Below are 14,688 nucleotides of genomic sequence, written 5' to 3' on the forward strand. Positions count from 1 at the left end.
GGAGAGGGAAACTGAGCGGGTTGGGCATGGGGTAATTATTTTTTTTCTTATTGTTTGAGTTTAAAATGACACATGTCATTAAATCTGTGGCCTTTTTTTCTACTCAAAAGTTATTATTTAACTAGTTAACATATCCGCGCTTCGCGCGAACATTATTAGATTTATGAATAAATTTTTTTGTTTAAAATCTATTTGGTATATTGTTTTTAGAAACAGGTAAAGAAAGAAAAATAATTTCATGAAAATTTTCTTTTTGTTTATGCGGCTGTAGTAAATTCTAAATTATATTTTAGGAGGGAGTTAAATTATACAGTGTTCATAAAAAAATATTAATAATAAAAGGTACTCTAAATAAATTGATAACCAATAATTTAATAAATTAGAAAACATATCATATATATACATCTATATATGTGTGTGTGTGTGAATGAAATTCCTAGAGTGGAAATATACAACTAATTTCAAGTCATGCTTATCATATTATTTTATCTAAAATAATTACATCTTTTAGAATCTATTGCTTGTAAAATAATAAAAGGTTGACTTTTATTTTGGTGAAAATCATCTTCGGTATATTGAGAAATCATGTCAACACTACATAAGCAATTCAATAGGAGTATCATATTTTCATTATTCAACTAACAATATACTCTACTTAATTTTTTTAATTTAACATGAATTTAATATGAAAAGCAAACATTCAATATTTTTAAAAAAATAGCAACACAATAATTATTATTACAGAACGAAAAAAAAATAATTGTTGCAATATATCAAACTGTTAATAAACACTTATAAATTTATAATTTATAAAAAAATACTAATAAAATACAAAAACTCTATAGAAAATCTCTTTAAAATTGTTACTTGTAGCAACTAAGTAAGATAAGAAAAACTATATAACTTGCACATTAATTACTTTAGGGGGTTATCCACATGAAAGGTTTTGAAGTCATGAATATTATTAATTAACAATTTACAATTAAAAATAAAAGTTACATATATATAAAAAAAATGTTAATTATGCAAAATAATACTATTAAGTAATTATTTGAAGAGGAAATTTTGAAAATATATTTTACAATATCACACTGGTGAAGAAAAATAAAAAACATTCTAAATAATTTAGAGAAAAGATATATGTGATCGGAGGTGATAGAAATGTACCACATCATCTTATTTATTTCTAACATTCTAACTTTATATGTAAATAGATATATTGGTTGTAAGTAAATAATAAAGAGAAAATAACTTAAAATATTTTTTAAAAATTGTTATTCTAAAATTATAATCAGAAGAAGATAAAAAAAAGGAAAAGAAAGTGGAAAATTAATCTATTAGGATTGGAAATTAGATGTGAGTTATGGATGATTATTATTTACTCCTAATAAAGTAGTATGTGAAAAGTTTTTATTGTAAATGTTTCTCTATTAATAAAAATTATTTTTAATTAATTAAGTAAATTACTTTTACAAAAATTAATTAATTTAAATAAGAAAAAATGTCAATAAAGAGAAGATAAATGTCACATCACTTTTTTTTATGTTTCTCATTTTCAATAATTAAGAGAAGTTAAATAAATTATACTTTTTAGTTTTAATATAATTAATGTGACTAAGGGGAAATTTTTTCTTCATTCTTTTCATTAAATAATTTATTTATTCATTAAATTTTTTAAAAGTACTAAAAAATGATTAATTTATTTTTTGTTTAGTCTATGACTATTTTTTAATATGATAAACTATATCATATATTTTTTAGGGACATCAATATGCAATAGCTATAAGAAATATATCATGTGCAATATTATATTTTTCAACTGTGACAAAAATTAAAATATTAATTAGAACTTGACGAAAAAATTACATAAAAATAAAACTATATAACTTTTCATTAATAATAATAATAATAATAATAACAACAACAACAACAACAACAATAAGAAGAAGAAAAAGAGCAAAGTAAAATGAAGAAAATAATGTTAATTGATCTTTCTAATGTGTTAATTAGTAGAGTTTCATAATTTAATTTTTGTTGAATAACATGAAATTATATATCTAACTAAAAAATATAATCAAAACAATACATGAATAAATTAATCTTCAAAATATTTGGAAATCATTCAAACTTTTTTACTAATATGACCATCTTCTTGATGAAATCTTGAAATAATTATGATTCCTTCTTCATTTTCATAAACTTGTACCAAACTAATGCAAACATCAATTTGATGAATCTTGAAGAATATATCTATGATCTTTGTCAATATGAAGATCATATGGTGAACTTATTAAGTACATGATTGAAGAAAAAAATGTAAAAGAGGAAAAAAACTATACTAATAAAAAGAAAGAATGAGAAAATGAGAATAATCATTGAACATAGATAGTTGTTATTTATAGTTTGTGTAAACCATAAGCATAATTAAAAATAAGTTGAAAAGACATATTATTTAAGTAGGGAATGTAAATAGATGGAGGTTTTGTTGTAACTTATTAGGTATAATTAGAATAATAAATATGAATGGATTTTTTAATTAATAAACAAATTATTTAATGAAAAGAAATGAAAAAAAAAGGAGGAAAAAAAGAAATTGAAATGGAGGCCATAGAGAGGTGCCACATCAGCTCCTCTATGATCCTCATTTATATATATATACTGATTATTATTTATTTATATATACCACATGTCTTTATTTTATTCGTGACATTGACACATCATCAACAAGTGTATTACACACACTTGTAAATTTGGGTGATCGTAAAAAAAGTGTCAAAATGACACAATAAAACCTTACATAAAATTTCTAAAATGAACAAAGTTTAGTTAGAGTGTCTAAGTGAAAGTTAGTGCCAATTTTAGGGGTCATCGATGGGTTACCCCTTATAGAAAAGGTACTAAGTGTCATGCCTAGTTAGTAGATTTGCTTTTATTAAAAAAGAAAAAGAAGTAAGGGAACGTTTTTTCGAAACTCATATTATAAAATAGAGTTGTACGTCAATAGATGGAACAATGGTTTGCGATGATTTTTTTGGTACCATATTATCATTCAGAAGAGGTTATTATCAATCAATTGATGGAAGTTCTATGTGTAGTAAATCCTGAAGAAGAACAAATGAAGATCGAGATTTGATCAAATTTAGACTATTCTAAAAATGTTACGACATGAGTGAAGGATGAAATATCTCAACTATACCAAGGTGATTGTTATGTCCTTATCCAAACTCTCCAAGAGATAATGAGGGTGATGTCATGATAGCACCAGTCAATTACTGATTAAAGGACGATCGACATCAAAATTTAGATATATCTGAGCACATGTCCCTTTTGGTAAAATTTTGTGCCTTATTGACCATCAGTAATTATAGTTTTGATACATATATCACAACAACTGTTTGAGATGTTATGTAAAGGAAAAAAAACTTTTTTTGAGGTGTTAGGCATCTCCGTAATTTTTCTATAAATATTTATATTTAGATATTTTTTGGCTGAAAATTTGAATTTATTTTAATTTATCTGCTAGCAGACATTTATCAGGATTATCTGTTATTTTCATCGTCCTTTATCTTTACTTTATTTCTCTCTGTTTTTTCTTAATTTTCAAATTTCATTGTTATAATTAAAATTTTATTTTTCTAACAAAAGAAAGAGAACCAAGTGATCATGATTTTTATTTTCCGAAGAACAAGATAACAATTGTTGTAATATATGGATTAAAGGAATAAAAAGAATGAAATAATGGTGGCCATTTTCAAATTTCAAAAAATAATAATTAATACAGTTGTCATGACATTAATGACAATTATTGTATGTGGTAGAGAAAATAATAATAAAAGAGAATTTGAATATATATATATATATATATATATATATATATATATATATATATATATATATTAAAAAATAAATTGGTCAATTTTAAATCTTTACACATTGATTTTAAATGTATTGTACTCACCTCTGTTATATCAACGAAAAATATTTAATAATACAAATTTTGAATATAAGATTTAGTTGTTTAACTGAAAAATTGTCAATTTTTAATATCTTCCGCTAAACTAAACTAATTTCTTATTTTTTATAAATGAATTGGGCATCAATGTTATACATAATAAAATAGAGGCTTAGTTGACTAGTTTTGTAGTGTTTAATTTATAATGAATTGAATCTAGAAGTTTAACGGATACAAAGCTTAATTGACGTGTCTAACAGAATAGTCGTGCTAATAATTTTGTTAGGTTTTGTATCATGTATAAATGTGTTGGGCCTAAATTTATTGAAAGCCCAACCCATACTTATGGCGGGAAAGTCGAAGTGAACCGAACAGGCGTGTCGTGTGCGTGTCCGGTAAGCTTCTCAATAGTCATAATAATAAGTACTCAAACCTGAAAAACCTCCCGCCGTCTTCAACTGCTCCAGTACTCCTTTCACTACTCTACTCATTTCCCGGTGGAGTGTAACTTCACTTCAGTGAACCGCCATTGCTGTCTCCTCGCTCGTCACTGGTAATTGGTAACTTACTCTATCCGTCAATACAGATAAAAGCTTCCTTTATTAGTTTCTGAATTTGAATTTTGATTTTTTGTTGCGTGCACTTTTGTATAGTAGTTAGATACATAGATACTTGTGTTTAGATTGTGATTATTCGTTTGTTTTTGTCACATATTGGTTTCATTAACTTAAGAGGATTAAGAGATAATGACGCTATTGAGGTCTCGCGAGGTGACTCCGGCGGCATCTAAGGCTAAAGTTTCTTCTAAAACCCTAGAAAATCATGTATTGGAACCGGCAACTCCGTCGAAATCTGTTGAGACTTCTGTTCAGCCTTTATGTGTTGTGACTCCTACTTCTCCTTCTTTGGCTAGTGATGACTTTCCTCCTGTTGCTAGAAGGAGGAGTTTGAGATTGGCTTCTAAAAATGCTTTGAGTGATGTTGGTGAAATTTTGAGTAATGAAGGGAAGAGTAAGGATTTTGAAATTGATAATGGGGATACTGGCAAGAGTTTGAAGAGTGACTTTCGTGTAGAAAGTGCGGATTTGGATGAAGGTGATCAAGATATGGGGGTTTTAGATAGTGAAGCAGTTGATGAAATAGGTATGAATGAATCTGATGATTTTGGAAATTTAGTCTGCAGTGAGGGAAGAATTGAATGTGTTAAAGAGGGGAAAGGGGATAAAAGTACAAGTATGGAAGTGCAGGGTGAAGGGTATACTAAGTTTTTGAGTTTGCGGTCGGGCAAGAAGATCTCTAAGAGAGCTGTTGAAGAACGCAGTGGTGGCGCTGTTGGTGATGCTGGGAGTGATTATCAGAATGATTGTGATGAGAAGTTGTCTCATGGAAAGCTAAGTGAAGGAATGTCAAACAGTTGCGGTTCAGATGGCTCCAGCGATAAGTTACAGACAAGTTCAGTTGAGCCTTCTAGTGTTAAGAGGAGGAGATTCAGCAGAGAAGAGAAATCTAAAGGTATAGTTTCTGAACAGGGTTTACCAGTGGTTCATTCAGTGAAATTGGAATCAGAGGTAGCATTTGGGATGTCAATTGAGAACACAATACCTCAGTCTGCCTGTTTGTCCGAAACCATAGGTCTGTCTGTTCAGGGTGATGGACTAGCTGCCACTTTGCAAAATCGTGATTCAAAGACAAGGAGGATTAGTAGAGAGGAAAAGGGAAAACAAGTTATGGCTGGTGATGATTTGTGTCATGGTGTTGATACATTGGAAGGAAAATCCAAAAATGGGGCTGAGAAACCCGCTGATGAAATTGTTTCAAGAGCTATTAATTTGACAATTCAAGATGGAGAACAAGTTGCAGATGCTGATGGCAGTGCAACTGCTACAAGAAGAGTTCATAGAGAAAGGTTTAGGGATGTTGCTAGACGGAATGCTTCCAGGTTTGCTCATTTCTCTTCCCAAGCTGAACATGAGAACGATGTAGCTGATGAGGCTGCTGAGGAATTTCCACAGGAGGTAGCAGAGACTGAAGAAATAGAAGACTGGCCCGGTCCATTTTCAACTGCTATGAATATTATTAGAGATCGTGAAATGAACATGAAGCATCAGCAGCAGAATAAATCTGAGAAAAGTAAGATTGAAGTGGTATGGGTTCCCAAAACGGACCAGCAGGGCCAATCTAGAAAGATGGTTGTTCCCTCATTACATGACTTATGCATGGACATTTTAGTGAAGAATGCTGATGCAATCACTTCACTTGATGGTTTACCAGATGCACTTAGGCACAAGATTTGCCAGTCACTGTGTGACTCTCGGGAAATGACATATCAATTTTTGCAACTTCTTATCAGTGGATCTCCTACAGAGATACGCATAAGGGATTGTTCATGGTTGAATGAGGAGAATTTCACACAGAGCTTTAAAGGATGTGACACCAACAACTTTGAGAGCTTTAAAGGATGCGACACCAACAACTTGGTGGTGAGTTTTAATTTATTCTTTTTTACTTTTGCTATGGTTGATTGGAGTAAAAAAAGGAACTGTTGGAGGACCAAGTAAAAGCTAAAGTGTATGTGTTCCTCATCGTTTGGTTAGGAAATTTTTGGTTGGTTAGGAAATTTTAGAAAACATGAAGTAAAAGTGGATGGGTTGCATTACTCTGCACCATCATTCTCAATCTCTTCAGAGTTGGATGGAAGTGATGAATTATATTACAATCATACCAAATGATTGGAAGTAAATCATCAATACTCAACATAGGGAAGTAGATTGTTGGTTTCTCTTTTCTTCCTCTTCACCTCTCATTCAAAGAACCCAACATAGTTTTGATCTTTATGAAAACTACTTTTTAGTATTATTCATCTAGTCAGTCTCTCTAGTCAAATTTTGCTTGCATATGTAGTAATAGTTCAATGATATGTTAGTTCTGATACGTGAACTTCAAAATGTTTTCTTTGTGGAGCCAGGTGCTTCAACTGGATCAGTGTGGTCGCTGTTTGCCAGATTATATCCTATTGGTTACATTAGCTCGTCGTCCAAACAATCTTCCTGCATTGACGACCTTATCCTTGAAAGGTGCATGTCGTCTTTCGGATGCTGGGCTGGAGGCAATCATCTCTGCAGCACCTAATTTAAGGTCAATTAATCTTAGCCAGTGCTCTTTGCTGACATGTGATGGAATTAGCTCTTTATCTAATTCATTGGGATCAGTTCTGAGAGAGTTATATCTAGACAATTGTGAAGCAGTACATCCCATACTAATTCTGCCAGCATTGCTAAAGCTACAACATTTGGAAGTTCTATCAGTAGCTGGAATCCAGACTGTGTGTGATGCTTTTATTAAAGAATTTGTCACTAATCGAGGTCAGAGTCTGAGAGAGATTATTCTGAAAGGATGCATGTAAGTGGTTTTCGTTATGTTTGAAGTGATGCTCCACAGAGAAATTTGACTGATACTGATTGTCTTTGTGCCTTGAATCTGACACAGGGAATTGACTGATCGTTCTCTGAAAGATATTTCACAAAACTGTCCCAAATTGCGCGCTATAGACCTGAGCGACTTGTGTAAATTGACCGATTCTGCAATTGAACATCTTGCCACTGGTTGTAGAGAAGTTGACAATCTAAAACTCTGTCGAAATCCATTCAGGTTTCCAAAATATAGCAATAGACCAGATAATCTTTTCCTTAGTGTATCATATGTGGTGTCTTTAGCCGTGATCTTTTGCTTCCAGCCTTTATCATCATTTTGTGTAGTGCTTTATTCCGTTCTTGAATGCCAATTGCTAATTTCTTAAGAACAATTTGTCAAAAATATCAATATTCTTGGTTTTAGATTTATTTCACAGGTACTTCATGCTTGAAGGCTTAGAATAGATGCTACATATAAGTGTTCTCAGTAGGCATTCTTTGTCTCAAGCTATATATAGGATTTTCACAGTATGCATTCTTCAATATATGAAAAAAGAACTACTATCTTTTTGATAGAATGTTTGGCATTCCTTGAATTCATTAAATAGAAAAATGGAAGTGGCATATCTTATTCTTATCTTTCTAATGGCAGTGATGAAGCTGTTGCTGCTTATGTGGAAATTAGTGGGGTATCTTTGAAGGAACTATCTCTCAATCGTATCAAAAAGGTACTTGACAGCGGGCAAGGTTCACTGCCTCTCTTATTTTGTGTGTGGATATAGGAAAATGTGTTATGGGTTCTGATTGTGTACTTCTCTTTGCTGAATTTAGTTGATCAAGCTAGCAAAAATCTGCTTAGATCAATATTTTAATTAATTGAGAGAGATTTTTTGTTTAATAAACAATACTTAAAGATCAAAACTTGGTATCTAGAACTTGCTATCCAAAACTTTTGGATAGCAAGTTCGGTAACCTTGGTAACCTTGTGTAAAATATTGATCTAAGTTTTGGTAACCTAGAGATCAATATTTAGTATCCAGTTTTGATCCAAAATTGCGTACCGAACTTGCTATCCAAAAGTTATTGCTTTACGGTAGAACTTGCTATCCAAAAACTTCAGATACCACTTTTTCCTGGGTATCTAGAACTTGCTATCCAAAAGGTCAATGAATTATTGCCAAGACTAGAAGTTTTTCAACGTCTTTATATGGTTTTTACAGGTTTCACACAACACTGCAATGTCTCTAGCCAAATGTTCAAAAAATTTGATTAGTCTGGATTTGTCTTGGTGTCGCAACTTGACAAACGAAGCCCTGGGATTGATTGTTGATAGCTGCTTATCGTTGGAAGTACTGAAATTGTTTGGCTGTTCTCAGGTATGCCTCTGTTTACTTTGGTAAATGAGAAACTTACTTTGCTCATCTCCCTATAGTTTGCATGATCATTCAAAGAAGCAGTAATGTCCTACATAGTTTCATGTACCTCGACTGACAGCAGGGAGTGTTGAAAGGCACATGCTCGTATCACAGAGTCAGACAAATGACAACTTTCTTAAATATGTAGAATTATTGGAATTCCTTGTCCTTGTACAATTTTTACTGTGTTTTTGTAACCTTGAGTACTTTCAAACCCTCTAGTTTACTATTGTCAACTGAAAGGAAATAGGTCATTTAATTGAGGTGGGTCCATACATCTTAAGGTTTCATTTGAACTGGCTTGGCTTTGGTCTAGTGGGAAGAGTGCAACACAGGATGTGTGTATTAGGCGCACATTACTTGTCCGAACCTTTACGCAGACAAAAACTTGGTATTTAAGTGGAGAATGGTAGAGGGGCCGCCCCATTAATGACAAAGTTTCAAACCGCGCACACAGCCTTTAGGGTGTATCTCGGTTCAAAAATCAAGGTTTCTTATGATCTGAAGAAAGGATCACAAGATTTTGCTTCTATGCCCCAGATTGATCAGAAAATTTTGGAGAATAAAATCTAATGGTTGTGAAATATCCGAATTTTTTATGCTTTTGAGGTTACTAAAGAACAGTCAAGCTGATTCCATATTTTCTTCTATCTCGTGGTCCACTGCTTATCATCACTGTTGCTGTGTAAATTTTGAATTTCTCAAAGGGAAGTGTGCTTGCTGGTTCATCAAAGTATGCAATGCCCAGCCCCTATTGGTTGCTACTATTTCTTTTGGTGTGTGTGCATTTGTTATGAATCTTTAGGGAAGGCTCGATTCACAGGGCAATATATAAATTCAGCTCGTTAAAGACTGTAACCTTAGAGTTCAATGGAAGAGAGGGAAGCTGAAACTTTAGAGTTCAATGGAAGAGAGATCTATGTTCTCTTGCTTTTACTGAAATATGACTTAATGATTTATTAATTAGAAACTCCTTTAAATAGGAGTCTTATTACATTAATAATAGGAAGTCAAACCCTTGTGAAAATAGGGAAACCTAAATCCTATTTAAAGGAGTTTCTAGGGAAACCTAAATCCTATTCCAAGCTAATGCTAACTATAGCTTAACATAATATTGTGAAGTTATAAAACATAAATCCTATTCTAGAATAATAAATTAAGCTACTTAAAAATATAATTAAGTACTTAATTATTTGACTTCACCACATCCACAACAACATTTGATTTGGTGAGAAGGGATGACATTTGTTGGGGTGCTTGGTTTGTGAGTACTGCCAATTTCTTCTTCTTTTTTTTTGTGGCGGGCATTGGTGTTGGCAAAGAGTCTTGGTAAATATCAACCTTGAATTTTGAAACTTTGTTCTAATGCAACTGTCAAGGTAGGTTTTAGGATCTCTGCATGACCTTTCCTACTATCATTGAAAGATGATGGATCCAACTTCATTAGATTCAGATGTCCTTAGATATTGCCTATGCAAGATTTTCTCGGGAGAAAATAAAAGTGGATTCTTCTTGTGCTAGTTTTGATTCGACTTGGTGAAAATCTGGACTCTTCCATAGGTGGCACGATTCATGAGCTATAGTTCTATAACTCTTTTTTTTTTAAAAAAAAAAAGAAGAATCAGTTGTGGTATTTTGTTTGATGCCACTTGTTTCTTCTGTGCCACAGTTGTTGTTTTACTTGTTCTGATAATTTTGTGTCTATAATTGTGTTACTAGTGCATTTCCCTTGCATAGAATCTGTTTAACATGTTGTAGTTTTGAAGATATACAATGCGAATAAGTTAGGCATGTGCAATATGCAGGTTACTAGTGTTTTTCTGGATGGGCACTCAAATCCCCAAGTTAAGATCATTGGATTGAAGATGACTCCGATACTAGAGCACATTGAGGCACCTGATTCTCTGCAGCAGGGGCCGCTACGATATTCAGCAGTGCCATCTATAGTGTGACAGATGATTTTATTGGAAGTATTAAAACTGGAATTAGTCAACTATCCTCTGTGAATGCCAGAAGTCATAATGTCTCTCCTTCTTTCCTTTTGAAACTAGATAAGCTTTTTTGTGGTAATGCTCATGGACAATAGTTTTCCATATCTGAACTAGAGAAAAAAAATATTTTTTTCCTAGTAATGCCAACATTATTTTTTGTATTGATTTGTGAAGTATCATGTTTTAGTTTTCTGGTGACGGAATTGGATGACCTATTAGATATTGCTTGTATAACTCACTTCCAAATCAATTATGAAACATGATCTTGAGCCATAAAAACTCTTATGCGTCTTAATGTTTTACATGATACGGAAGAACATCCCAGCCAAAAGAAACAATTAAGCGTTGGGTTAGCTGTTTCAGATTGTACGAAGAACGGTATCATTTTAATTCTTGTTGTACTGAAGTTACTAACTGTTGGTATCCTCTTATATAACATGAGTACTTGCAGCTAAATATTTTAATACGCTTAAAAATACCCTTAAACTAATGTGAAATGAACAAAAATGTCTTTTGTTTATAATTTGGTTCAAAAACTCCCTTGCAGTCAATACCTTGGTTCATAAATATCCTTATAGTTACAAAATGAGTTAAAAATGCCCTTTGTCTGAATAATAAATGGGAAAAAGGATAAATATATCCTTGAACTATCAAAAATGGTATACAAATACCCTTCGTTATACTATGAGGACGATGGTACCCCTGCCGTCTAAAAAGTGGGACATTTATACCCTTCACTCTAACGGAAGGACACATGTCATCATCCGTGCATCTACCCTTATTATTAACCATATTCTAAACCCACAAAAAGAACCCGCCCGATTTAAAAGAAAATCCACCCAAATAACCTTTTTTTTTTAAGTGAACCAAACAATTTCTTTAATTAGCAAAACAAAATTAAAGTGATTGTTGGATCCAAATTTCACATTGTATAAGCGTAGCTATGGGAGCCACCAGTACATCGCCACCACAACGGCATAGTCATCGTCATCCTCATCGGAATCATCGCAACTTCCATACACATCATCAAATTCTTCAATTTCCGGTAACAACTGCACAAATCTGGGATGCATGGTTCGTCGGAGCTGAAAGTGATGAGTGTATGAGGTGAGAATGTTGCGTATGAAGTTTTCTGAAAGATGAGTATTGTTGCGTCGGTGGACCCGAAAACTATTCCATAAGAATAGTCGTCATGTGCCGGCGGTACGTTTGTTACACGAATTGGGCGAGTGAGATTTTTCACGGACAGATTCCGAAAAAATAATCTTCATCGGCGGCGGCGGCGGTTGCGGAGGAGGAAATAGTGGTGAATGATATTTTTTAGTGAAGTTTTTTTGGTTAAGCTTTGAAGCCTGGCTAAAACAGCCATGGTTGCTAAGATTGTTTAGCTCTAAAACCTTAGCTTCTCCCATCCTCTAATTCGTCCTCAACTTCTTGCTCAATCATGTAATCTTCTTCTTCTCCACTCAAATTTGAGTTACTAACCCACTCCATCACGAGATTCTCTCCTGTATATCATTTTCTCTTTCATGTTTGAACTTGAATGCAAAATCAAATGCTTACCACTCCTTTCAATACCAATTTTTAGTTGATTGAGTTTTTAGGTATTTTTGAGAAAATAAAACGAGTAATCGGTAAAATTGCATGAGATTTTTAAAGAACAAAACAGAGGATCAAGGTGAGTATTCACCGCTTTGAAGTGGGTAGAGAGAACTTACAGTATTTTTGGTTAGTTTGGGTATCTTATCAAGTGTTAGTAATGGTTGGGTCAGGGGCTATTTGGGTAGGTCTTTTTAATTTGGATGGTGGGTTTAGAATTTGGTGAATAATAAGGGTAGACACATAGGATGATGACACATGACATTTTGTTAGGGCGAAGGGTATAAATGTTTCACTTTTTGGACGGCAGGGTATTAGCGTTTTCATAGTATAACGAAGGGTATTTGTATACCATTTTCGATAGTTCGAGGGTATGTTTACCCTTTTTCCCTAAATATATTATTTTTTTTTTTTAAACACATCTTATTTCTAATTAAAATATTATTAAGGAACAATTATTCTTGTTTTCTTTCTTCTACAATCACTTTAACAAATAAAATTTAGAAAACATCTTTTTCTTCTTAATCTTATTTTATCAATTAAAATAAAATATTTTCATGTATCCTTTCGATAGATAATATATGTCATATATATAAGATCATAACATATATATCACTAATTTATGTTTATATAACGATAAAAAATATTGATTATAAAATAAAAAACATTTTCATTTTTTGTTATTTTTTCTGAATTAAAGTAAGATAAATATTTGTTAATTTTTCTAGAAATATTAATTGAAAATAATGTGTCAAAAAGAAAATAATAATATATCTTTTTGGAAAATGAACTTTTTTGACCCATTAAATAACATTAAGTGCATTTTTGGGTCAAACTACAAATGAGTGACCTTTTTTTATCCTTACGCATGGTTTAAAGACATTTTTGAACCAAAGTATTGACGGTAAAAATATTTTTGAGTGAAACTATAAATGGAAGACATTTTTGTTACTTTCATATAATTTAAGGATATTTTTGAACCAAAATATTGTTGATAAAAATATTTTTAAGTAAAACTGTAAATGGAAGACATTTTTATTACTTTTATATAATTTAAGGACGTTTTTTACCCTTTTCCCTATTTGTTTTTATTGACTGTAAAAATAAAAAAGAGGATATCTATAAATAAATAACGCTGCCGGGTAAAGAAGTGTGTGATGGTTGAAAATTAAAAAATAAAAATAAACGCCGTTGCCGGGGATCGAACCCGGGTCACCCGCGTGACAGGCGGGAATACTTACCACTATACTACAACGACTTGCTTGTCTTACAACTATTGATTATATTATTTATCATTTTAATATGTGGATTCAGGCATAACAACACTTGTTTAAAACAGATTATAGAAAAAGACTATTATTATAAGATCTTGGATGCAATAATTGGTATCTGATTTCCCTAAAATAACAGAGTAGCTGCTACATCAAAAGGTAAATAATTTAGAATGTATTATAGAGTGGAATTTGATGAGAACAACCAAAGTGCATAATCAAATGAGACACATTTTACATCAAAAATAAAAAGAAGTTGTAACAAGGCTTTACACTAACCAAAAAATCCCAAATATAGTCAGTCACCTAGTAGTAGTGACTAAGAAATTTCATATTTAGCCTTCAAAATCATTTTTGAGACACTGTCCATATTTATTCTTAATCTTATCATCAAATTCCTTATCTTTCATTTCACATATCTTATTTGCATTTTCCATACATTCTTGTTGAACCTTAGCAATCCTTTGATTCCTCTTCCTTGACCATGCTTCTCTCTCTGCTTCAACACTTTGATAATCTCTCACCCAACAACTCTGCACAGCACATGTCACAACCAACACTCCTATTTGCATCACAAACATACACATCAAAACCCCACATTCCAATCTCACTAAAACCTTTGCTTCTCTAGGATCCCTTGGTGATTTCAACATCAATAGACTAGATTTTTCCTTAGTGAACAAGGCTAATATGCCAAGTAATTGACCGATACACGATGCCATGAGGATGGAGAGGTGAGTTATGAAACAACAATGAGTTAGTTGAGAGTAGAAACCAATGAAACATGAAAGAAGTGAAATGGAAGAGACTATGAGGAATGACCAACCAAGTGAAGTTGGTGGAGTTTTGAGGAAAACAATAGGAGCTATAGACGCCGCGGAGAGGATAAAGAGGATGAAATTAAGACAGGAAAGTAGAAGAATTGGAAAGGAACAAGAATGCCTTAGCTTTGAAGAAGTCATTTTTTTATTATATGATAATTTTCACAAGTTGTTTATCTCCTATATATATATATATATGCAGTATGAATATGGCCGTTGAGGTTTAACG

General features: G+C 32.2%; 2 protein-coding genes and 1 non-coding gene across 4 annotated transcripts; 1 reads left to right on the top strand and 2 right to left on the bottom strand.

The window, feature by feature from the left end:
- Positions 1–4,306: 4,306 nt before the first annotated feature.
- LOC101267038 (DNA repair protein RAD7-like) lies at positions 4,307–10,971 on the top strand. 2 transcript variants are annotated; one of them, XM_004243888.5, is made up of 7 exons: positions 4,307–4,512; positions 4,685–6,432; positions 6,918–7,351; positions 7,439–7,600; positions 8,015–8,090; positions 8,583–8,738; positions 10,583–10,971. In XM_004243888.5, the coding sequence occupies exons 2-7, from the start codon at positions 4,699–4,701 to the stop codon at positions 10,727–10,729; spliced, it is 2,709 nt and encodes a 902-aa protein (XP_004243936.1). In that variant the 5' UTR covers positions 4,307–4,512; positions 4,685–4,698; the 3' UTR covers positions 10,730–10,971. The 2 variants fall into 2 exon arrangements, with proteins under 2 accessions (XP_004243936.1, XP_010324005.1); XM_010325703.4 differs by having other exon boundaries at positions 4,326–4,505.
- A 2,582-nt stretch (positions 10,972–13,553) lies between these two features.
- On the bottom strand, positions 13,554–13,625 carry TRNAD-GUC (transfer RNA aspartic acid (anticodon GUC)). The gene has a single exon. It is a non-coding gene; the product is annotated as a tRNA-Asp (tRNA).
- Positions 13,626–13,798: 173 nt separating this feature from the next.
- Positions 13,799–14,619, bottom strand: LOC101254009 (uncharacterized). Its single transcript, XM_004243664.5, has one exon. It carries the CDS (start codon positions 14,598–14,600, stop codon positions 13,974–13,976), a length of 627 nt encoding a protein of 208 aa, XP_004243712.1. The 5' UTR covers positions 14,601–14,619; the 3' UTR covers positions 13,799–13,973.
- Between the last annotated feature and the right edge of the window lie 69 nt (positions 14,620–14,688).

This window comes from Solanum lycopersicum, chromosome 7 (assembly GCF_036512215.1).
Source record: "Solanum lycopersicum chromosome 7, SLM_r2.1".
Classification (NCBI taxonomy): Eukaryota; Viridiplantae; Streptophyta; class Magnoliopsida; order Solanales; family Solanaceae; genus Solanum; species Solanum lycopersicum.